Genomic DNA, 19,040 nt, shown 5'->3' with positions numbered 1-19,040 from the left:
CCGGCCACCCAAAGAGGAAAGGCGCTAGAGCAGGAGAGGGTGACCATGGCAACTTTATGACCTGCAGACTTTAACTCCCAGAATTCCTGAGCCAGCCGTAGCACGGCTGTCTTAGCAACCATGACCTTTGGCCTCTCCCCAAATGGGCCCTGCTGCTCGAAGCAGGGAGGCAGGAGCCCACCGGCCTCCCCAAGTCTGCTTCTTTATTATGGCCGCCTCCTTTGCTTCCTCTGGCAGCTGCCTTTCCCTCTCGGCCTTTCCCTCTCTCCAACCCTTATCTGGTGGCGCTGGGACTCTCCCCCTGCCGGCCTCCTGCTGCCACCGGAACCCCTGGGAGCCAAGAGCCACAGTGGGGTCCTCACAGCTCTGCTTATCAGATCCACTCCAAACTGGGGGTTTCCTGTCTTTGGGGGCGGCAGGAGGAGGAAGCAGCAGGAATGTCCTTTTTGACAATCTGGGCCTGTTTGTGAGTTTTAAATTGTAGATTCAGCCAATCAATCTCTCTCTCTCTCTCTCTCTCTCCCCTTAGAAGAAACCAGGAGCTCAGAGCGTCTTTTCCAACTAACAATTTTTATTAAAAGGCAGAAGTTTTCTTGAGCGACCAGGCAACCCCTGTTTCGGGGCCCCTTAGGCTAACCCAGATCTTCTCCTACAATGACCTGAAAGAAACGTTATCCTTGAAAACATCCGGCAGAGACTTGCAGAGTTGATTCCCTCTAAAGGAGGTTATTCCTCACCCTGGGTGGCTTCATAAAGACAGGCAGAGTGTAGCCTTCACAATCCTTCGTCTTCACAGCAAACGTACAGACCGGGTCCCTTCGCAAATCTTTCCATTCCCAAACAAACTGCCTTGCATCAAACTTAACATCACAAACCGGGTGGAGCGAATTCCCCACCTGCCCTTCCGCTTGGACAGGGGAGCGTTCACGTGGGCCTCCCACCACTGTCCAGGCGGCCCAAGGGCCAGGCAACGCGTTGCTCCCTGCCGGTCGGGCACAAGTCCTGCCATCAGGACAGAGGCCGCTTGTGGAGGTGAAACTGCTGTCTGTGTCCGGGTCTTCCGGGGCAGCGACATTCACGGAGGTGATGAAGTCCCAGGACGCTCCCAGAGTCAGGCACACGGTTCACAGTCGTGAAGGGAAGCAGCTCAGAGCATGAGCTGGTCTTCCAGGCGAGGGGCTGCCAAGCCCCCCACCACCACCACCCAGATCGGCCAGAGCAGCCCAGCTCCCACTGGGATTTCCCACGGCCTGCCACTGGCCTCGGCCCGTGTGGCCTCCTGAGACCTCCCCCCCAACACACACACACTCCGGGACCCAGTGACAGCTGGGCACTTCCTGGAGCAGCCTTGGCTTCCACAGCCTTCCACTTCGGCTTCAGAGGCCGTCCCATCACTGGGCACCACGGCCGTCTGGCACCAGATGAAGCACGGTGGGGGGACGTGCTGGGGAGGCCGTCTTCAGCAACCGGGCCCTGCCGTCCAAGTAACAGAGTGAAAATTGTCTTCCGTTTGACACGTTGAGGAATAAAAAGTGAAGCGAAGGAGGAGCCGTCCTGAGAACGGGGCGTTCTGTACATGGAAAGGAGGAGCAGGAGGGGAGCCCGGCCGGCGGCTACGGCTGTGGCAGCTGCTGGCGCCCCTCCGTCTCTGCCCGCCAGCGCTCCAGCGTGTGGATCCTCTTCTCCAGGGCCTCCACCTGCCTGTGCACGGCTCCCACTGCGGAAGGAGGCAACCGGGGAGAGTCAGGCGGGGCTGTGGGGAGAAGAGGGGGAGGGGGCCGGGGAAAGGGGCTGCCGGAACAGACCCACAGGTTGGAGGAGGGGGGATCACAGAAGGGGCTGTCCCACTTACAGTTGCGGAGGACGGAGATCCGCAGGTCCTCCAGTGAGCGCTGCAGGGACTCAAGCGTCACCAGAGACTGCTGCGCTGGGGCATCGGGCAAGGCTGAGGGAGAGGAGCTGGCAGGAGATGCCCTCCAAGCCCCATCTGCCAGTCTCCGGCGTTTACCTGCAAAGAAAGGACACCTCCTAATGCCTCCGGGAGCACCTGCAGCCCAGGTAGGAGGAGCTTTGCTCCTTTGGGGCACAGAGGTCCGCCTTGTGGGAGGACGGGACATTTGCCCTGGTGGCTCAAGGATGGTGCTAGAGACCTCGACTCCTCAAGACCCTGGTCCTCCCACACAGGGGAAAACGGGGGGCTGGGGGTCAGCAGTGGCCCCCGCTCTCCCGGGAAGGAGCAGCAGGTGCCTCTGGATGACCTGGGGGGAATAGCCTTGAGCTGCTGCACTTGAAGCTGCAGCTGGCCTTGGAACCCTCCCCCTGGCACTGCCCAGGCAAGCAGGTGGGAGGTGCTCTTCCATGAGGGCTCTGGGGGGGGAGACACAGGTCGTGGGCGGGGATTTCCATGTCCTCCAGGAGGGGCGCAGGGGGAGGCATGGAAGAACCGGACCCGCTCAGCTTACCCAGCAGCCCGTGGGAGGAGGCCTCTCTGGTCCCAAAATGGGGGTCCCCCTGGTGGAAACAAAAGTCAGAAATGGTTGCCAGGAAGAGAAAAAATTAGGTTCTCCTTGGAACCTCAATTCCTGGCAGAAAGGAGGCTCCCCCAAAACGCCCTTCGGCCCCTTTTCTCTGAATTCAAGACCTCCCCCCTGGACTGATGTAACTGCCAGGAAGAGGCTCTGTTCTGGAGGCGAAACCCAAAAAGGGTGCAATTTGGGGGTACCTTGGAGGCCATCAACTCTCAACACCACCACCCCCTTCCTCTCTGCTCTGCAGGTGGAGCCCCTCCGTGGACTGGCAGCCTCACTCCAGCACCCGGCTTCAACCTCTTCTCCGGCCTGTGAGTTTCTGCACGCCAAACGGGCACTTGAGGGCCCCCCCCTCGGCCCCCACCCACCCAAGGGCTTCCCTCCACAGGCTGGATGCACCCAGAACAGCCACAAGTGGATTTTGCAAGGATGCTTTTGCACAACTGCCAAAGTGGAAAAGGTATTTTCTGCCTCTGGAAATCCCCCCCCCCGAGGCAGAAGGGGAGGAAAAGAGGGGCGGGGGGCCCTCAGGAGAGCCCAAGGCAAGGATTTCCCCCACCGGGTGGAAGAAACAGCCCGAAAACCTTCCTGGCACCATTTTGGGGCTCTTGCTTAGAAGGGTCCTGGCGGGAGACCGACTCAGCCCCATAAACCCCCATCCGCACTCACCAGGGTGCCAGGGCCCGGGGCTGGCTTCGGGCAGGGCGGTGGGGGCTGCTGTTGCGGAGGGGGCTCTGGGCTCAGGCCTGGTGGTGCTGCTCCCACCATCGGCCCCAAGGACGCGCTTTCACTCTGGGCCCCTGGCAAGGCATGAGGCGGGAGAGGGGCCACGGTGGGCGCGGAGTAAGAGATGGGGGAGCCCGGATCCAGACCCTGCCAGGAGGAAGAACAATCAGCAGAGCATTCAGAAGCTCATCAAACCCCACCAAGGGCCCCCCTGTGCAAGGGGCCCCTGCCCCAACCAAAGGAGGGGGGCAGCTGGACCCCCCCCACCCCAAATCTTCAGGGCCAGTCTCAGGCATCCATGAGCAGCGGCAACTGGCAGACTGGCACCCAATGATGTCTGTAGGGGGTTGTGGCATCAGACAAGAGACCGGACAAGACCAGAGATTCTGCTGCCCACAAGTGAAGTGGCCCCTCGCAGGGAACACCCCGAATATGAAGACCTTTGCCAGCTGAAATCCTCAAACTCCCCATTTCCCACCCAAGCGGGCAAAGGGGATGGTGCATAGGGGCGCCCCCACCCCCCGGGCCTACCTGGACTCCTCCACCCTGCAGAACTGATTCCCCCAGGATGCCCCCGCTGGTGTCCAGAGCTCCGAGGGGGGCAGGAAACAGATGCGGGGGCAGGAACTGGCCAGGGGCCGAAGGAGGACTCGAGATGGTCCCCGAAGAAGCCCTCATCGCGCTTTGGGGCTGAGGCATCCAAGGGGGAGAGGCGGCCATCTAGAAAACAAGATGGGCCATCAGGCTACAAGGCACGGGTGCGGGGGGCACCTAATTTGAAGCAGAAGGGGGGCATACCCAAGAAAAGGGCCGGGGGCGTCTCCGGACCCGAACCCACCGCACACAGCCCTCCCCCCCCCAAGCTCAGGGCTTTTCCCACCCAGAAATGAGAGGGGTTTCTTTTGTACTGGGGGAGGGAGAGGAAGGATCAGCACAGCTACAAACCTGTTCTGCAGGAGGGATTGCACCCCCTCCACCCCCCCCCGTATATTCGCCATGCCCGCCTTGGAGAGTCACACTATGGACTTCTAAGCACGGTGAGATCCACCCCCCGAGCCATCCATGGGGCTGGTGTGATAAAGAGCGGTGGTGGCACAGTGGTTAGAGTGCAGGATCTGGGTGCAGAGGAGGACAAGGGTGTGGGGGGGACCAACCGTCAGAGCCGCTTCCTCGTCGTGAGTCTGAGCAGGCGGATTTGCCGGAGAGGCCGCTGGGGGGTCCAGCAAAGTGGGAGAGTTCTGGATGGTCCAAATGGACATGGGGTTCAGCTGACTGACACCTGCAAAAGGCACCCCAGGACAGCTCAGCAGCTGCGGCTGCATCTGAACGCCACTTGCTCCCAAGCCCCAACTCTGTAAGGGTGAAATTCACCTTGGCAATGAAAGGCACAACGCGCTAGAGCCTGGGCTAGGGAGAGATAGAAAAACTGTGCTCCCGTAAGAAGCAGGGCCTACGTGAAACTTGCAAAGGCTTAAAGGAACTCTGGCTTGATGCCACCCACAGAGAGAAACCTTTTGGACATCCCCAAATTGCCCATCCAAACAGGGCAGGCAGGCAGGCAGGGGTTGCGCCCAGGAAGAGACCCCGGGCATCGCCACAGAGCCAGTCGGACAACCGAGGCTGCCCCCCCACCTTTGGCCAGGCCAACCAGAAGAAGCCGAATCCTTTGCTGCAGCGATCGTGGGTTAACGGCTCCATCGCTGCAGCCTTTCCCGTCCGAGTTAGCTTAAATATTTGGGTTCTTGAGGGCAGGAAAAGCTGACGCCGAGATGGGAAGGCTGGCTACAAATAACAAAAGTGAAAGGAAGTGTACCTGGGGGGTCCCGTGTGGGGCTCAGAGGCACTTCTGGGGCGCCCAGCTGACTGCCTGTCAATAAAAACACACAACCCTCTTCAATCTCTTCCGTGGTTCTGCTGAAGGGTGTGAAGCCGTCCGAGTGAAAACAGATCACGTAAGCCCATTCTCTCTTTGCAAAACACGGTCAGGTTTGCTCATCAGCCTGGCTGAAAAGGGCTTTTTAGTCCCTGCCACTCACCCTCAAGGGCCAGCTATTCCAGCCTGGGGGAGGGGGGAGGGGGGGATAACCTCCGTGCAGCACCCTTCATGAGAAGCGAAGCCAAGTTAACTTGCTGCAAGCCACAAATGCTCCCTTAATGGAAAATTATCTTGCGATTCACGAACTAAAGGGAGCCTTTGTGGGGAGCATCACGAGGGACTATCCCGGACAGATCTTCCGTTCGGGAGAGGGGAAGACATGCGGCCTTCAAGGGAGCAGGTGGGAGGCGTCCTCGAGGACAGAAAGTGCCTCAGGACCAGTTTTTTGGGGGGGTGGGCGTGGGTCTTCTGGCTGTTCAGAACAGGGGACTTCTGCCCCGTTCCCTGCTGGACTCCACAGAGTGAAAAGATGCGATCCGAAACGGGCTGGTTTTGTCTAAAAAGGCTCTGTTAGTCAAAGGCAGAGTCTGCTTTTGGCAGGTTGAGAAAGAGGCTGTGACGGAAGACACTCACAGCTAGCAGAATCACAACTGCCCAAGAAGCACCGGTGAAGCCAAAGGGAGCCTGGGGAAGGCATTGGCCCAGAGGCCCACCTGAAATGGAGGGACAAGTGGCCATTCGAAAGGACAACTGCCCGTCTGTTGCTCTGAACTGGTCCAGCCTGTCAATCAACCAACCATGAACAGTCAAAATCTCTGAACATCAAAGACCTTTGAAAGACAGCTGCGATCCAGGACAACCGGAAGGGCCAAACAGCAAAAGCCAACCAGAGCAACAAAGTCCTCCAGAGAAAAGTTTTATTAGAAAAAAACAACAATTACGCCCAAGCCGGTGAATATAAAACACCAGAAAGCATCCGGGCTAAGGGAAGGACACGTCTCCCACACCACGACCAGAAAGCTCACCTCAAAGGCGGCCTGCTCTTCCCGCCAACTTTCAGGGAGCCGTCAGCAAAACAGAGCAGCTGCAGCCAAGAGACCCTGCCCAGCCTTGGTGAGAGGAAGCCCACCTCTCACAAAACCCGTCCCTGAACATCCTTTCGACAGGAGAAATTCCGCTCAAGCAGCGGCCAGGGTTGATGTCATGCCTGCCCCAACTTGGGTTCTTAGGAAAGAAAGACCCTCGACTCCATTTGTGCGACAGATATACTTTCAAACTAAAACCGGAGCAAAGCCAGAACTAAAAATCTGCACCTGAAGGTTCCCCCGTTTACTTTCCCCTATACTCATTCCTCTCCCCTGTTATCTCCCTACTGTCCAGTTACATTCGAAGGAATTCTTTTGGTAAGGGTCCCTGCATCAGGAGGGGCCATTGCATTCTGGCCTCGGGACGATGAGCCCAATGTCTCAGGAAAGCACAACCAGCAGTTTCGGTCCCGACTTCCCCATCGGCTCCCTCCCCCCCCCCATAGTCTACATGTCAAGCTGGCATCTAGCAAAGTGAGGCTGAAGCTCCAGAGGGCAGTTCTGACCATCCGTTTGGGGTCTGGAGGGGAAGGAGAGGCAGCAAGTTCACCCGGTTCACAAGAGACGCACAGACCCACAGGCACCCCTGTTTCCCCTTGCTCCCTGGCCGAGTACTCACTGAGAAGCACCCCAGGCTGGGTGGGTCCCACAGGCGAGGCCTGGCCGTCCGCGGTGCCTTGTTTGTGGCCCCGGAAGGTCCTCTTCTCCCTCAGTTCCTTCTCTATTTTGAAGAGCTTCACCATAATTAGGCAGCAATACACGTCCTGGAAAGCAGCAAAGCTGGTGCTTGAGAGCAGGGCGTGAATTCCTTGTGCAAAGGGCCCCGAAGAGAGTCAGGCCACGGAATCAGCTGATGAGCCCCAGGGAGGATGGGAGGGAGGAAGGAAGGCAGAGCCTCCAAGGGGGCAGCGGAGGAGAGAGAAGGGAGCTGCGTCCATCAGCTGGGCCGGATGGAGGAGAGCGAGGGAAGGAATCGGCCAAGGGGCCCCTGGGGGCCATCCCAGAAAAACCCCCGAAGGACTGTGACAGTCAAGTGAATTTTGCCTCACTTGGCAACCTTTCCTGGCACAGTTGTTAAGTGAATCATTGTAGTTAAGTTAGTAACATGGTTGTTAAGCGAATCTGGATTCCCCATGGACTTTGCTTGTCAGAAGGTCGCAAAAGGGGACACTGCAGCCGTCATAATTATGAGTCAGTTGCCAAGTGTCTGAATCTTGATCACGTGACCAAGAGGACACTGCAACGGTTGTAACTGTGAAAAATGGTCATGTTGCTTTTTCCAGTGCCGTTGTAACTTCAAACGGTCACTAAATGAACTGCTGTAAGTCTTGAGCTATGCCGATGGCCGTCTTCTCCCTGGACCTCAGCAGAGCCATCAACAGATCAGCCCTTAAAGAGAACCCAAAGTGTGGGGGGGGGAAAGGGGGGGCTCCAGCTGGAGTGGGGTCCCAGGGCTCTGTCCGGGCTCTTCTCCTTGGGAGGCTAGCAGATGGACGCAAGGCTGGGTGGGCAGCTCGTACTCTAGACAGAGAAGACCCCCAAAAGATCTAAACAGGTTTGATGATGTTTCAGAGAGAGAAACGTGAAGCCCAGGTCTGTGTAGGCAAAGCTCAAGTCCCGGGAGGGGAGCCCCAGCTAGGCATGGGCATGGGGAAAAGGGCATCTGGGTGAGGAGGACAGCAAGACCACCTACCCAGTGGTTGGTGGACTGGTAGACATCCCCTTCCACTTTCTTGCCGTAGGACACCACCTTCTCCACCTGGTGATCCTTCAGGACGGCCAAGTCGGGAGCGGGAAAGATGGCATGGACCCTGCAGGGGGAAAAAGACGGCCGGCCGTCAGCAGGACTGGCAAACATTGCCACAAGAGTCTATGGAGATTCTCAGCCATCCAGGTCATGGTTGTCCCAAAGGTGTTTTTTCAGGAGGCAACTGGACTTTTTTTCCTGTTTTTCCTTTTTGAAGACGTTTTGCTTCTCCTCCAAGAAGCTTCTTCAGCTCTGACAGGATGGTGGGGACTGAAAGGATTTATATTCCTTGCGGACAGCTGGTCATTTGCATTCTTTCTAGAGAGTCGCTGAGGCCACTTGGAGGTGACCCTGAGGACACAGATAAACCTCCAGGTGGCCTCAAGGACTCTCTAAAAAATGCAAATGACCAGCTGTCTGCAAGGAGTATAAATCCTTCCGTTCTCCACTGTTCAGTCAGAGCTGAAGAAACTTCTCGGATGAGAAGTGAAAAAAGAGAAGTCTAGTTGCCTCCTGGGATTGCCAGGAGTCCTTTGGGACCTTTGGGATTGCCACGGGAGCTAATACAGTCAAATAAGCAAAGTAATTGAAAAAAACATTATTTTTATAGCTCCCTAGATGATGCAAAGGAGCTTGAGAAGCTTCAACTTTAGAAAAGCCAGGAGAACCAGGTTTTATTTAGAATCCCACATCCCCAACCTCCAACAGATGAAGATGCGGGAGCAGAATAAAAAGCAGATTCTATTTCTCCCCACAAAACATCAAAAAACAAGGAACATCAAAGCCTTTTTTTCGCCTTTCTTTCCCATTTCCTCGCTGCCTCTTCCAGGCCGCAGCCCAGCACGGTTCAGCCCTCCCCCCCCAAAAAAAACCCCCAGAAACCCCCAAAGGGTCACTCACAGCCTCTGCACCACGTAATCGCGCAGGTCTTGGTCCGTGTTCTCGTACCAGTCCTTCCTCTGCTGGAAGTGGGAGTGTGGAATCGCTTTGAGCGCAGAATACTGGAAACGCCCAGCCCCGACAGCCGGTGCAGCTTCTCCAGTTGAGGGGCTGGAAAAAGGACCACAAAAGGACACCCTGCAGCTTCTCGTTTGCGTTCCAGAGCCAGAAATTAAACCACCAGCAGCTGCAGCGGCAGCGGTTATTTCGCGGTTGAACATGAAGGAAAAAAATGAACTAGGGGGAAGCCTTTAAGGAAACGGAGGTCAAGGACCCTTTGGGCGAATGGTCCCCAGAAGTCCTCACTCGCCCCTCCCCCCCCTCAAAGGGTCTCTTACTTTGGCGCCCCAGGTGTTGCCAGGAGAGCCGGAGAGGGAACGCCCGGCTGCCTGGTTCCTCCAACCTCAGCATCCCCGGGATCAGCGGCTGCTGAAAGAGAAGGTTTCCCCCGTTAGCTCAGAGAGAAGGCCAGCAGGTGGACAGATAAAAACAAGGGCTGCCACCGGGCCTGGGACCAGAGCTGACCAACCCACCCGTTGGCCACCGGCTGCTGGGCTTCACAGAAAAGAGAACTCGTCCAGGAGGCCACCTTCTTTTTAACAGGGAGGGAGGGAAAGGACAAAGGGAAAGGCAGGGCAGGACCTGCCACTAATCAATTAATCAACCAACCAGAGTACAGCTGCAAGAGCTTTGGAGGTCTTCTAGTCCAACTGCTCAAGCAGGAGATCCTGTATCATATCGGACAGGTGGCTGTCCAGCGTCTTCTTCAAAACCTCCAGACTCAGGAGCTGTCAACCCAACCTCCCACCACTGGCTTCCCCATGGCCCCTGCTTGGCAGGAGAGGAGAGCGTAGGTCACTTGACCCCAGGACACAGCCACCCTGACCATCCGGTGGCTCAGCACCTGAAAGGGGTCGCTTGGCTGTGGGGACACTGTGGCAGCCACAACTTGGAGAACAAGTCACAAGTTTTCTCATCAGCACCGCTGCCCCTTTGAACAAGCGGCTGAACATACAGTTGTTAACAAGCAGTATTTCTCTGCTGGTTTCCAATGGCCACCAAGACTTGCAACTTGTCTTTGTGAAGTTTAGGATGGACTCAGGTCTCCTGCTTGGAGCAGAGGGGTTGGACTAGAAGACCTCTGAGGTCACTTCCAGCCCTACGATGCTCTGTTCTATGTTCTTTACGTCCCTGTGTGAACTAGCAAGAGGAAGGCGACTCAGATCCCATTAAAGCAAGGACCTGCTTAGTGGGGGGGGGGCGCTTTGCCTCCTCTACCCCTCCCCCCAGCCACCTTTCTCACTGGTCTGGACACCCACCCCCCATTTCAGGGCCGGGCCCTCCCTTCCTACTGCCCCTCAGCTGAAACCCCACTCAGAGCCTCAGGCCAGGCAGCAACCGAGGGCAGAGAAGACAGAAGAGCCCCCAGAGGCAAGGAAGGGGTCGGCCGCTGGGGCCATGGATCAGGGCAGCCTCCCCAGAAGGCCCCATTTTCCACGAAGCCAGCAGCCAGTTGAGGGAACTGAATGAAGCCGTGGGGGCTCCTGACTGGGAAGCCCCCGAGACGGACCCAGGGATTCAGCTACAGCTGGGACTGGTCCTCCACAAAGCCAGGTACCACCTAGGATGGAGGCAGCCAATGTGCTGCCCATGGGAGCCTCACCGGGTAATGCCAGCCTGGCTGGTCTCTCTCTCAGCCGAGGGAGGCCGGTGGCATTCCCTTCTCTTTGGGCAATGCTCAATAAGATGTCAGGCAGGGGCAGCCCACCGTAGCCACTTGGAAGACCTGTGGACTTCAAGTCCCAGAATTCTCCAGCCACCACAGCTGGCTGGGGAATTCTGGGAGTTGAAGTCCACAGGTCTTCAAGTGGCTACAGTTGGACACCCAACATAGGGCATTGCTCCCAATGCCCTCCCCACTGGCCTTTCTCCTCCCCATCCTGGCAGAGGCTCCCCTGCTCTTAGCATCTTTCACAAGACACCCCACGGATCCCGCAACCTCCCCCTGGGATCCCTGCCCTACCCAGACCCAGCCATACCTGGCTCAGGGGCGCCCCTCCTGGTCCAGCCAGTGTCCCGTCTCTCCATCCTGGGGGGCACCTTGGCCGGGGCTGCCTCCAGAGGTTGCGCCCACCAGGCCTCCACCTTCCTCTGCAGGGCGAGGCAGTAGGCCTTGAGGTCCTCCTGCATCAGGTGCGCCTCCTTGAAGGGGATCTTCCAGAGCGCCTCCTGCATGGCCACCACCTTCCCCTGCAGGGCCACCGCCATCTCGGGCGGCGTCTCTTGCAGGCTCTCGCGCACCGCGTGGACCTTCTTCTGCAGCGCAGTCACGATGCCCGGCAGGGCGTAGAGGATGCGGGGCAGGCCGCTGAGGTTGTCCTCCAGGATCTCGTCCAGCGCGTGCTCCAGGTCGGCCAGCTTCTCCTGCACGGCGCCCTCCTCCTTGCGTGGCGTCTTCCAGAGGGCCCGCTGCATGTCGCCCACCTTCTTCCAGAGGGGGCTCCAGAGCACGTTCCACAGGTAGTAGGAGAGGACGCTGATCTTCTTCTTGGCGATCTCGCGCAGCGCCCCACGCAGCTCCTGCGCCTTGGCCCACAGGGCCTCCCGCAGGGCTGAGCGGGCCAGCGCTTCCTGCAACGCGTCCGCCTCGGCCAGCAGCGCGTCCGCCTCGGCCAGCGGCTCCGTCCAGAAGTCGGTGGCAGCCTTGCGCAGCGCCTTGGCCTTGGCCCGCAGCAGCAGCACCTCCCGCACAGGCAAGGCCTGCAGGGCCGCCTGCAGGGCCGCCAGCTTCTCCCGCAGAGCCTCCCGGTCGCCAAGCGGGGCGGCGGCGGCGGCCTCCCGCAGTGCCCGCAGCTCCTCGGCCAGCGCCGCCACCTTCTCCTCGCTGTCCAGGTCAGAGGCGAGCAGGAAGACCTCCGTCTTAAGCGCCCAGACCTTCTCCAGCAGGGCCGCCGCCTCCTCCTCCCAGCGGCCGCCCCGCAGGGCGCTCAGCTGCTCCCGCCACGCACCTGGCCGGGCCCGCCCAAAGGCCTCCTCCAGCGCCCCCAGCACGGCCAGCAGCTCGCCCGGCTCCTCCGCCTCGGGGCTCTCCTGCAGGGCCTGGCGCAGCGCCCGCGGCTGCTTCAGCAGGGCAAAGACCTCGTCGAAGGGGGCGCTCTGCAGGGCGTCGCGCATCTCCTCCAGCGAGCCCCACCGCGGGGCCGCCGCTGCCGAGGCTTCCGAGCCCTCGCCCTCCAGGGCGCGCAGCAGCAGCCCCACCGGCCCGGCCTCCCCCTCCCGCTCCGGGACCTGCTGTTCCTGCAGGGCGGCGCTCAGGGCCTGCGCCTCCCGCCGGGCCGCTTCGGCCTCCTCCAGCGGGGCGGCCCAGAGCGCCTTCTCCAGCCAGGCCACCCACCAGCTGTCCGTCTTCTCCAGCAGCGCCAGCGCCTTCTCCAGCGCGGGCCGCAGCTCCTCCAGCGGCGCCTCGGCCAGGCAGTCGCGCAGCGCCGCCGCCTTCTCGCGCAGCGCCCCCGGCCGGGCGGCCCCGCGCAGCGCCCGCGCTTCCCCGCGCAGCGCCCCGGCGCGCTCGGCCCAGCCGCCCTCCTGCTCCAGCAGCGCGTCGCGCACGGCCAGCAGCTGCCGCACCCGCGCCCGGCCCTCCCCGCGCACCGCCCGCTCCAGCCCGCGCAGCGCCTCGCCCAGCCGCTCGCCCACCAGCTGCTCCAGCGCCAGCTGCAGGTCGCCGCTCTTGGCGATCAGGTCCCCGACGCCGCCCGGCTCCCACAGCGCCTCGGCCAGCGCCTCCCGCTGCGCCGCCGCCTTGGCCTGCGAGGCCGCCTCGGCCGCCGACACCACCCGCGGGCCGCCCTCCTCCCTGGCCGGCGAGCCCGGGCGCCGCGCCTCGCCCCCGCCCCCGCCCTCCTCGCGGCCCGGGCCCCCCGGCGGCGGCGGCGGCGGCGGCTCGCCCTTCTTGGCGATGGCGAAGGCCGAGGCCAGGGCCCGCTCGCGCAGCGCCTGCATCTCCCGCAGCAGCGCCATCTCCAGCCGCAGGAAGGTCTGCAGCCGCTCCTGCTTGGCCTCCGACAGCGGCCCGGCCCGCGCCAGCAGCGCCTCCCGCCCGCGCCGCGCCTCGCTCAGCTGCTCCAGGCAGCCCTCCAGGCTCATCCGCGGCAGCTTCACCTCCCGCCGCCAGCGCGCCCGCACCGGCGCCGAGACCCGCTCGGCCAGCAGCGCCTCCGCCTCGGCCAGCAGGCACGCCATCCACTCCGGCGAGAAGGCCGGCGCGCCGCCCCCGACGGGCCCCGCCGCCCCCGGCTCCATCGCCGCCGCCGACCCGCCGACCGCGCGCTCGCCCGCCCGCCCGCCCGCTCGCTCCCTCCGCCGGCGCTTCCGGTCGAGGCAGGCAGGCAGCGAGGGGCGGGCCCGGGGGGCGGAGCGCGCGGGTGGGGGCCGCCCTGCCGCTGCTCCGGGGGGCTCCGCGGCTGGAAGGCTGCTTTGCCGCCGGGAGTTCGGGCCGCAGCTGCGGAAGCCCGGAGCCCAGAAGGGCGCAGTGCAGCCCAGGACGGAGGCGGCGGGCGGCGGGGGCGCTTCTGCCGGAGGAGGAGGCTGAAGAAAGGCGCGGGAGGCGGCCGAGATTGCGCGCACCCCGAGCCGGATGCAACGCGCGGCCGCGGGCAGAGGCGCCGATCCCGGCGGCAAGCGCGATAGTCCCGGGCGCGGGGTGAGCGCTGCCCGCCTTGCAAATCCGACCTTTCGGCGGGAGCCGCCGGCGAACGAGAGGCCGGGCCGGGCCGGCTGCTGCTCGGGAAACGCGGCTCCCAGTTGGCCGGAAATGACTCTTCCGCTCGCCCTGCGCCGCCGCCCCCCGCCCCGCCTCGCCTCTCCTGTCCGCTGCGGCCCCCAAAGCTCAAGCGGGGCCGTCAGAAACGGAGCCGCGAAGGCGGTGGGGGGGGGCCGCTGGGACGGGAAAGGAAGGTCCGTAAAGCTGAAGGAGGGGCGAAGAGGCGCGGGGCTCGGAGGAAAGGTGGCCCGGGGCGCACACGCGCTCACACCCCCCCCTCCCCGCATTGTGTCTCCAGGGCCCTCGGGGCTCGCTTGGTTCCAGAGCGGGAGATTCCGCAGCTGTGCTGGCAGCCAGAAACCGCGTCTGCGTCGCGGCTTCCAAGGTTTCTTTTCCCCACAAGGACCAATGAAGGGGCCCCCATTCCCTGCCATGGGTTGGGGGCTTTCCATGCCAGAGATCCAGGGTTCCTCCCCAGGAGGCTCCTGCGAGAGGGGGAGCGTGGGGGCGCAGCTAGAGCCCCTCTCTGGCTTTGGCCGCCTCACAGGGACGGCTGCTGCTGATTTTGGAGAACGTTTCAGGCACATTTAGGTGGCGGTCTGGAGGATTATAAAATCACTTTATTGGAACTAAAACTTTAACTGAAACGACGGTGAGAAATCTTTGTAGGTATGTTTGTGCCTGTGTGTGTTGTTGCTTCCCTTTTGATGTTTTCTTTTATTACATACATGTTTTTAATAGCTGATTTGAGAGAGAGAGAGATTCTTCTAGCTTTTTGGGCAAAAGTCGAAAATAAAAAGAAATGCAGAGCGGGCACAGGGGAGGAAGGCAGAACCTCTGTCGCCCTCCCCTTCTGCATCCAAGCCCAGGAAATGGGGAGGGGGGGACACTGCAGCTGCTGGGTCAGACGAGGAGAGGGAGAGAGATGGGGTCAGTCCCCAAAGCTGCAAGGGATGGAGCCTTTAAGCCCAGGCAGCAGAGGGTGCCCGGTCAAGGGCTAACCCAGCTGCAGAAACCGAACCCCCCCCCCTGCAGTTCCTCTCTCAGCAGTGGCTGCCTGCCTGCCCGCCCAACCCCTTTACATGCTAGGCCACGGGGCCACCACCTTGAGAATCCCTCCCAGTCTGTGGCGGGGAACACGGGAAAGCAGCCAGTGCTGTGGGTGCCTCAGGTGGCCTAGAGATAAGTCCAGGTTGTGTGCAGCTGGACACATCTTCCACATTCTCATTCAATATTAAAAGGATAATAAAATTTATGGATTCAGACGAACTGCCCAGATTATGAAATTGGTCGTGCTGGGAAAAGCAGCAGCTCTATTGTGGCCCCCAAATCTGCCTTGGCCGCTCCCTCTCACAAGAGACAGAGTCACCGCAGCCTCCAGGAGGGCTCCCTGCAAACGGGGCCAAACTCTGGGCTGTTCGCCCCGCCTGCCTCAGCCCTGGCACACGCACAGTTTTATTTGATGCCAGCTGGATTCACAGATCAGAAAAGCACCATCGCCATACAGGGTTCAGCTCCCCTTTGGATGCACCAAACACCCCCCCCTTTTTTGGGCACAGCTGAGCGTGTCCCACCGCAGAGCCGTGCCAGTCCCTGAAAAGCCCCAATGCGCCAAACTACCTCCCGGCTCCTTGCGTGGAAAGCCACCTCGGCCCAGTCCCAGAATGAAATCGCTCACCCATCGTGATTAAGCATTTCTCCTTCATTGGTGATTATGTGTCAAAAAACATAACAGTGTCTGAATTAGAACCAAACTCCTTTCAGTGCCAGAGAAAAATTGCCTCGACATCTCTGGAAAACAGGGGTGAAGATGTCATCAAAAACGGGGGAAATAAAAACCCCAATTGTGGGGCTTCCAATCTGCATCTGAGCCAGAACATCTGCAGCCCAGCCGAGACCCCTTCCCTGAGAAACTGCTGCTCCCCCCTCCCCCCCAGGGAAGAAGGCCCCACCAGAGTGCCTCAGCCAGGAACCCCCATCCTCCGGGGGCATCTTTTCCATCAGGGAACCGGCGGCGGCAGCAGCAGCAGCAGGGTGAACAGCCGAGCAAGAGGCCAGCCCAGGCCCCACCTCATGGCTTCCAAAGGGAGTCTCTTCTGGGGGAGACCAATGAGGAGGGGGGCAGCGGTGACTCCTGGGAGTCTTCCTGTGGGATGGGGGGTCTGCAGTGGCCAGGAGCCCCTCCCCGAGAATTCACTGTGCCCAGTTTTGCTTAAACATCCCTTTGGACTCATCTGGGTACAAAACGGAGGGGAGAATTCACTGGCAGGGGAACCAGAGGGGCCCCTTGAGGCCATCCAGTCCACCACCACCCCCGGGCAGTCCAAGCCAAAGATTTCCAGCTCTTCTTCAATCTTGCTAATTTGTCTCAGTCATTCTTGGTGCTCAAAAATGAACAGTCCACAGAGCCCAGTTGAGGGGAAGATTTCTTTGCAATTCGGAAATTGTATTTCTAGTAAGGCAGCCTCAAATGGCCTTTGCTGTCTCTGTGGCTGCCACACCCGGCCGCCTCTTAACGGACTGAGCAATTCCACCAGGATGGCTTAGACTTCCACCCGAGTTCCTGTGGTTCGTCTCCCTAAGTGTTACTGGGCACATCCCCCTCCCCTCCCCCCCCCAATCCTAGACTGTTTTGGCGTTTGATTCTCAATTCTGCATCGCTACAGCTGGCTCATTTCCTCTGACCTTCCAGGATTGTTTCTGGGCTCCAGGCTGAAGTGTCCCACCTAGCCACTCCCCCTCTCTTCATCCCATGCTTTCATGAAAAGATTGGAGGGCCCCTTCCTAGCACCCGTTCACCCCTCTCTCTCCCATTGGGTGGGTGGGTGGGGGGCCCAGGAACTCCAGGAGTAGGGCTTCCTAGCCACTGAAGCCAACCAGCCCAAACCTCGGCAGTTTGCTGGCCAGGACACGGTGTTCCTGGAAGCCACTGCCCACTCCCCAGCACAGGCTTTGCTCACTAAGCAGCAGCCCCTCGAGGGGGTCCCCACCCGCTTCCGAGTGATTCTTTCAAGCACCCAAGAGAAGGGCCTTCACGCTGAGGCCCCAGGAGGCCAGATTGTGGCCAGAGGACTCAACTCAGTGCCTCCCACCAAGATGGCCTGCCCTGCAGAGACGGCTGCTCGGGAGACTCGGCCTCTTGACTGGTGCAGAAGCCCACAGAGCTGTCGGCACCTGGAAGAGCAACAGCAGCATTACCGTCCAAGCAATTCCCGGCCCACAATTCCCACATTTTTGGGGGTGGGAAAGAGGGCGATACTGGCAGAAGAAGGAAAATCTGCTTCCGGCATCCATATCTCTTCAGGGGAGAGGGCCACATGGGAGCACCCCAGATATTCCCATGCTCGCTCCCTCCCCCCCCAAGGAAGACCAGCCGAGCAAGAAGACAGGCAACCCACCCTGCTCTCAGCCCCCCACCCTTGGATGGAGTTTGGGGGGAAAGCAAGCCAAGCCCCACTTCTGCTTTCAGCAGGCAGCCCCCCTCATCCCCCCCGCCCTACTTGTAGGTCCAGCAGGCGGTGGCCCAGCCCTGCCCCTTGCAGAGCTCCTTGTGCTTCAGGAAGCAGCTCTGGACACGGAACTTGCGGCCACAGTCCTGGCAGGCGTGCAGGTTCCCGTCGTGGGTCTTCATGTGCTCCGTCAGGTGGTGCTTCAGCTTGAACTTCTTGTTGCAAACGGAGCAGCCGAAGGGCCGCAGGCTGAAGGTCAGCATGATATGCCGGTCCCGCTTGGGCTTCACAGCGAAGCGCTTCCCGCACAGGCAGCCAAACTTCTTCCCGTCAGGCGCAGACATCAGCTTGACAGGCGCATGCACCGCCTGGCCGTGCACAGCATGGGAAAGGATCTCGTTGCCGTGCAGGTCCACGGGCTTCCACGAGCTCTCGGGGAAAGCCGCCACAGAGTCTGCGGAAAGGGCCTGGGACTTCCCGGCCAAGCAGCCAGGAGCCGTGGATGCCCCGCTGGGCAGGGGGAGGTAGCCGAGCTGCCCGCCGGCCTGGATCTCCGGCTGGCAGAGGCCCGGCACCTCAGACACACCCGGGGGCCGGCCCAGGGATTTCAGGTAGCCAGCCTCAGAGAGGCAGGAGGCCGGGCTGCTCCCCAGCACGGAGGAAGCGGCCTCCTCGGGGTCGAAGTGCTCCTGCTTGATGTAGAAGACTTTGGGGGCCTCGTGGGGCGAAGCAAAGGCAGGGCCCGGCTCCCTGGGGCCTTTGCCAGGACGGCCCCTGCCGCGGCGGCCCTCTTCCTCCTCCTCCTCCTCCTCCAAAACCACCTTCACCGGCCGGTCAGCAGAGCCGCTGCAGATCTGGGCCTGCCGGTGGTTCTCCTCCTCCTCCTCCTCCTCCTCTTCCTCCTCCTCCTCCTCTTCCTCCTGGGACACCCGGATCTTCACCACCTCCTCCTCCTCCTCCTCCTCCTCCTCCTCGTCCAAGCGCCGCGGGCGGCGGGGGCGGCCGGACCCTCCTCCGCCGTCCTCCCGGAGGCCCGGGCGGTGTCCGCCGCCGCCGCCGCTGCTGCTGCTGGGGCTCTCGGCGGCGCGGGCGGCCCAGGGGCGGCTGTAGGAGAGGGGCCCTCCGGCCGCCTCCAGCTCCTTCAGGATGCCCGAGCACTGGTCCACCACCTGCCACATCTGCAGCCCGCTGGCCGCCAGCAGGTGCCCCGGCAGGGCGTCGAGCAGCAGCCGCAGCCGGCCCGAGTAGATGAGCTGCAGCAGGTTCTCGAAGGCTTCCGGCTCGATGGCGCCCGGCAGGACGAGGCGGCCGGCGTCGCGCAGCAGCAGCTTGTCGTGGAAGTAAGGCGAGGCGGCGGCCAGGACGCTCTTGTGGGCCTGGAAGACGCGGCCCTGCACGTGCACCGACAGGTCGCAGAACTTGCCCTCCAGCCGGTGCCGGTTCAGCGACTCCAGCAGCCCCGCCGCGTAGTGCGGGAACTCGATCTGCACGCTGCGCGGACCCTCCGCCTCCATGGCGGCCCCCGCGGGAGCCTCGGCGGGCGCTCAGGCGGCGCTCGGGGGGCCTCGGGACGGCGGCGCTCTGCACATGCTCAGGGGAGCCCCGCCCCCGGGAGCTGGGACGCCCTCTGCGCATGCGCAGGGAAGGAGGAGCGAGCCGCTGGGGATCCCCGCGGGGGGGGATCGGAAGGGAGGCCGCCGACGGAAGCGGCCCCGCCCCCAAGCGCCTCGCCCAATTAGGAGCCGGAAAGTGGTTACTGTCCGACCTCCCGCTCCTTTCCGGGCCAATCAGAGAGCGTCCGGAGATGGGGGCGGTGTTTCGAAGTTTTGCCCGCCCTGTAGCGTCATCGGGGACAGGAGCGAGAGGCGGTGATCACGACTGACCCGGATGTAGATCTGCTCGCCGATTGGACCTGCGCGCCCATAGGCGGT

At 61.4% G+C, this 19,040-nt stretch overlaps 2 protein-coding genes across 5 annotated transcripts; both read right to left on the bottom strand.

Moving 5' to 3' along the window:
* Nucleotides 1–551: 551 nt before the first annotated feature.
* LOC117673491 (uncharacterized) lies at nt 552–13,227 on the bottom strand. Of its 4 annotated transcripts, none has more exons than XM_060690073.2 (12): nt 10,941–13,225; nt 9,240–9,327; nt 8,863–9,012; nt 7,909–8,026; nt 6,835–6,979; nt 5,068–5,121; nt 4,409–4,533; nt 3,786–3,974; nt 3,198–3,401; nt 2,463–2,511; nt 1,853–2,008; nt 552–1,717 (listed from the first exon to the last, which is right to left on the bottom strand). In XM_060690073.2, the coding sequence occupies exons 1-12, from the start codon at nt 13,198–13,200 to the stop codon at nt 1,614–1,616; spliced, it is 3,642 nt and encodes a 1,213-aa protein (XP_060546056.2). In that variant the 5' UTR covers nt 13,201–13,225; the 3' UTR covers nt 552–1,613. The 4 variants fall into 4 exon arrangements, with proteins under 4 accessions (XP_060546056.2, XP_034286794.3, XP_087744315.1 ...); XM_034430903.3 differs by having other exon boundaries at nt 9,240–9,330; nt 10,941–13,224; XM_087888189.1 differs by lacking the exon at nt 5,068–5,121 and having other exon boundaries at nt 10,941–13,227.
* A 2,120-nt stretch (nt 13,228–15,347) lies between these two features.
* On the bottom strand, nt 15,348–18,749 carry ZBTB9 (zinc finger and BTB domain containing 9). Its single transcript, XM_034430901.3, has one exon. It carries the CDS (start codon nt 18,621–18,623, stop codon nt 17,157–17,159), a length of 1,467 nt encoding a protein of 488 aa, XP_034286792.3. The 5' UTR covers nt 18,624–18,749; the 3' UTR covers nt 15,348–17,156.
* Between the last annotated feature and the right edge of the window lie 291 nt (nt 18,750–19,040).

This window comes from Pantherophis guttatus, chromosome 2, assembly GCF_059756535.1.
Source record: "Pantherophis guttatus breed Tessera chromosome 2, ASM5975653v1, whole genome shotgun sequence".
In the NCBI taxonomy this organism is placed as follows: domain Eukaryota; kingdom Metazoa; phylum Chordata; class Lepidosauria; order Squamata; family Colubridae; genus Pantherophis; species Pantherophis guttatus.
This window is presented reverse-complemented; position numbering and strand designations above follow the sequence as displayed.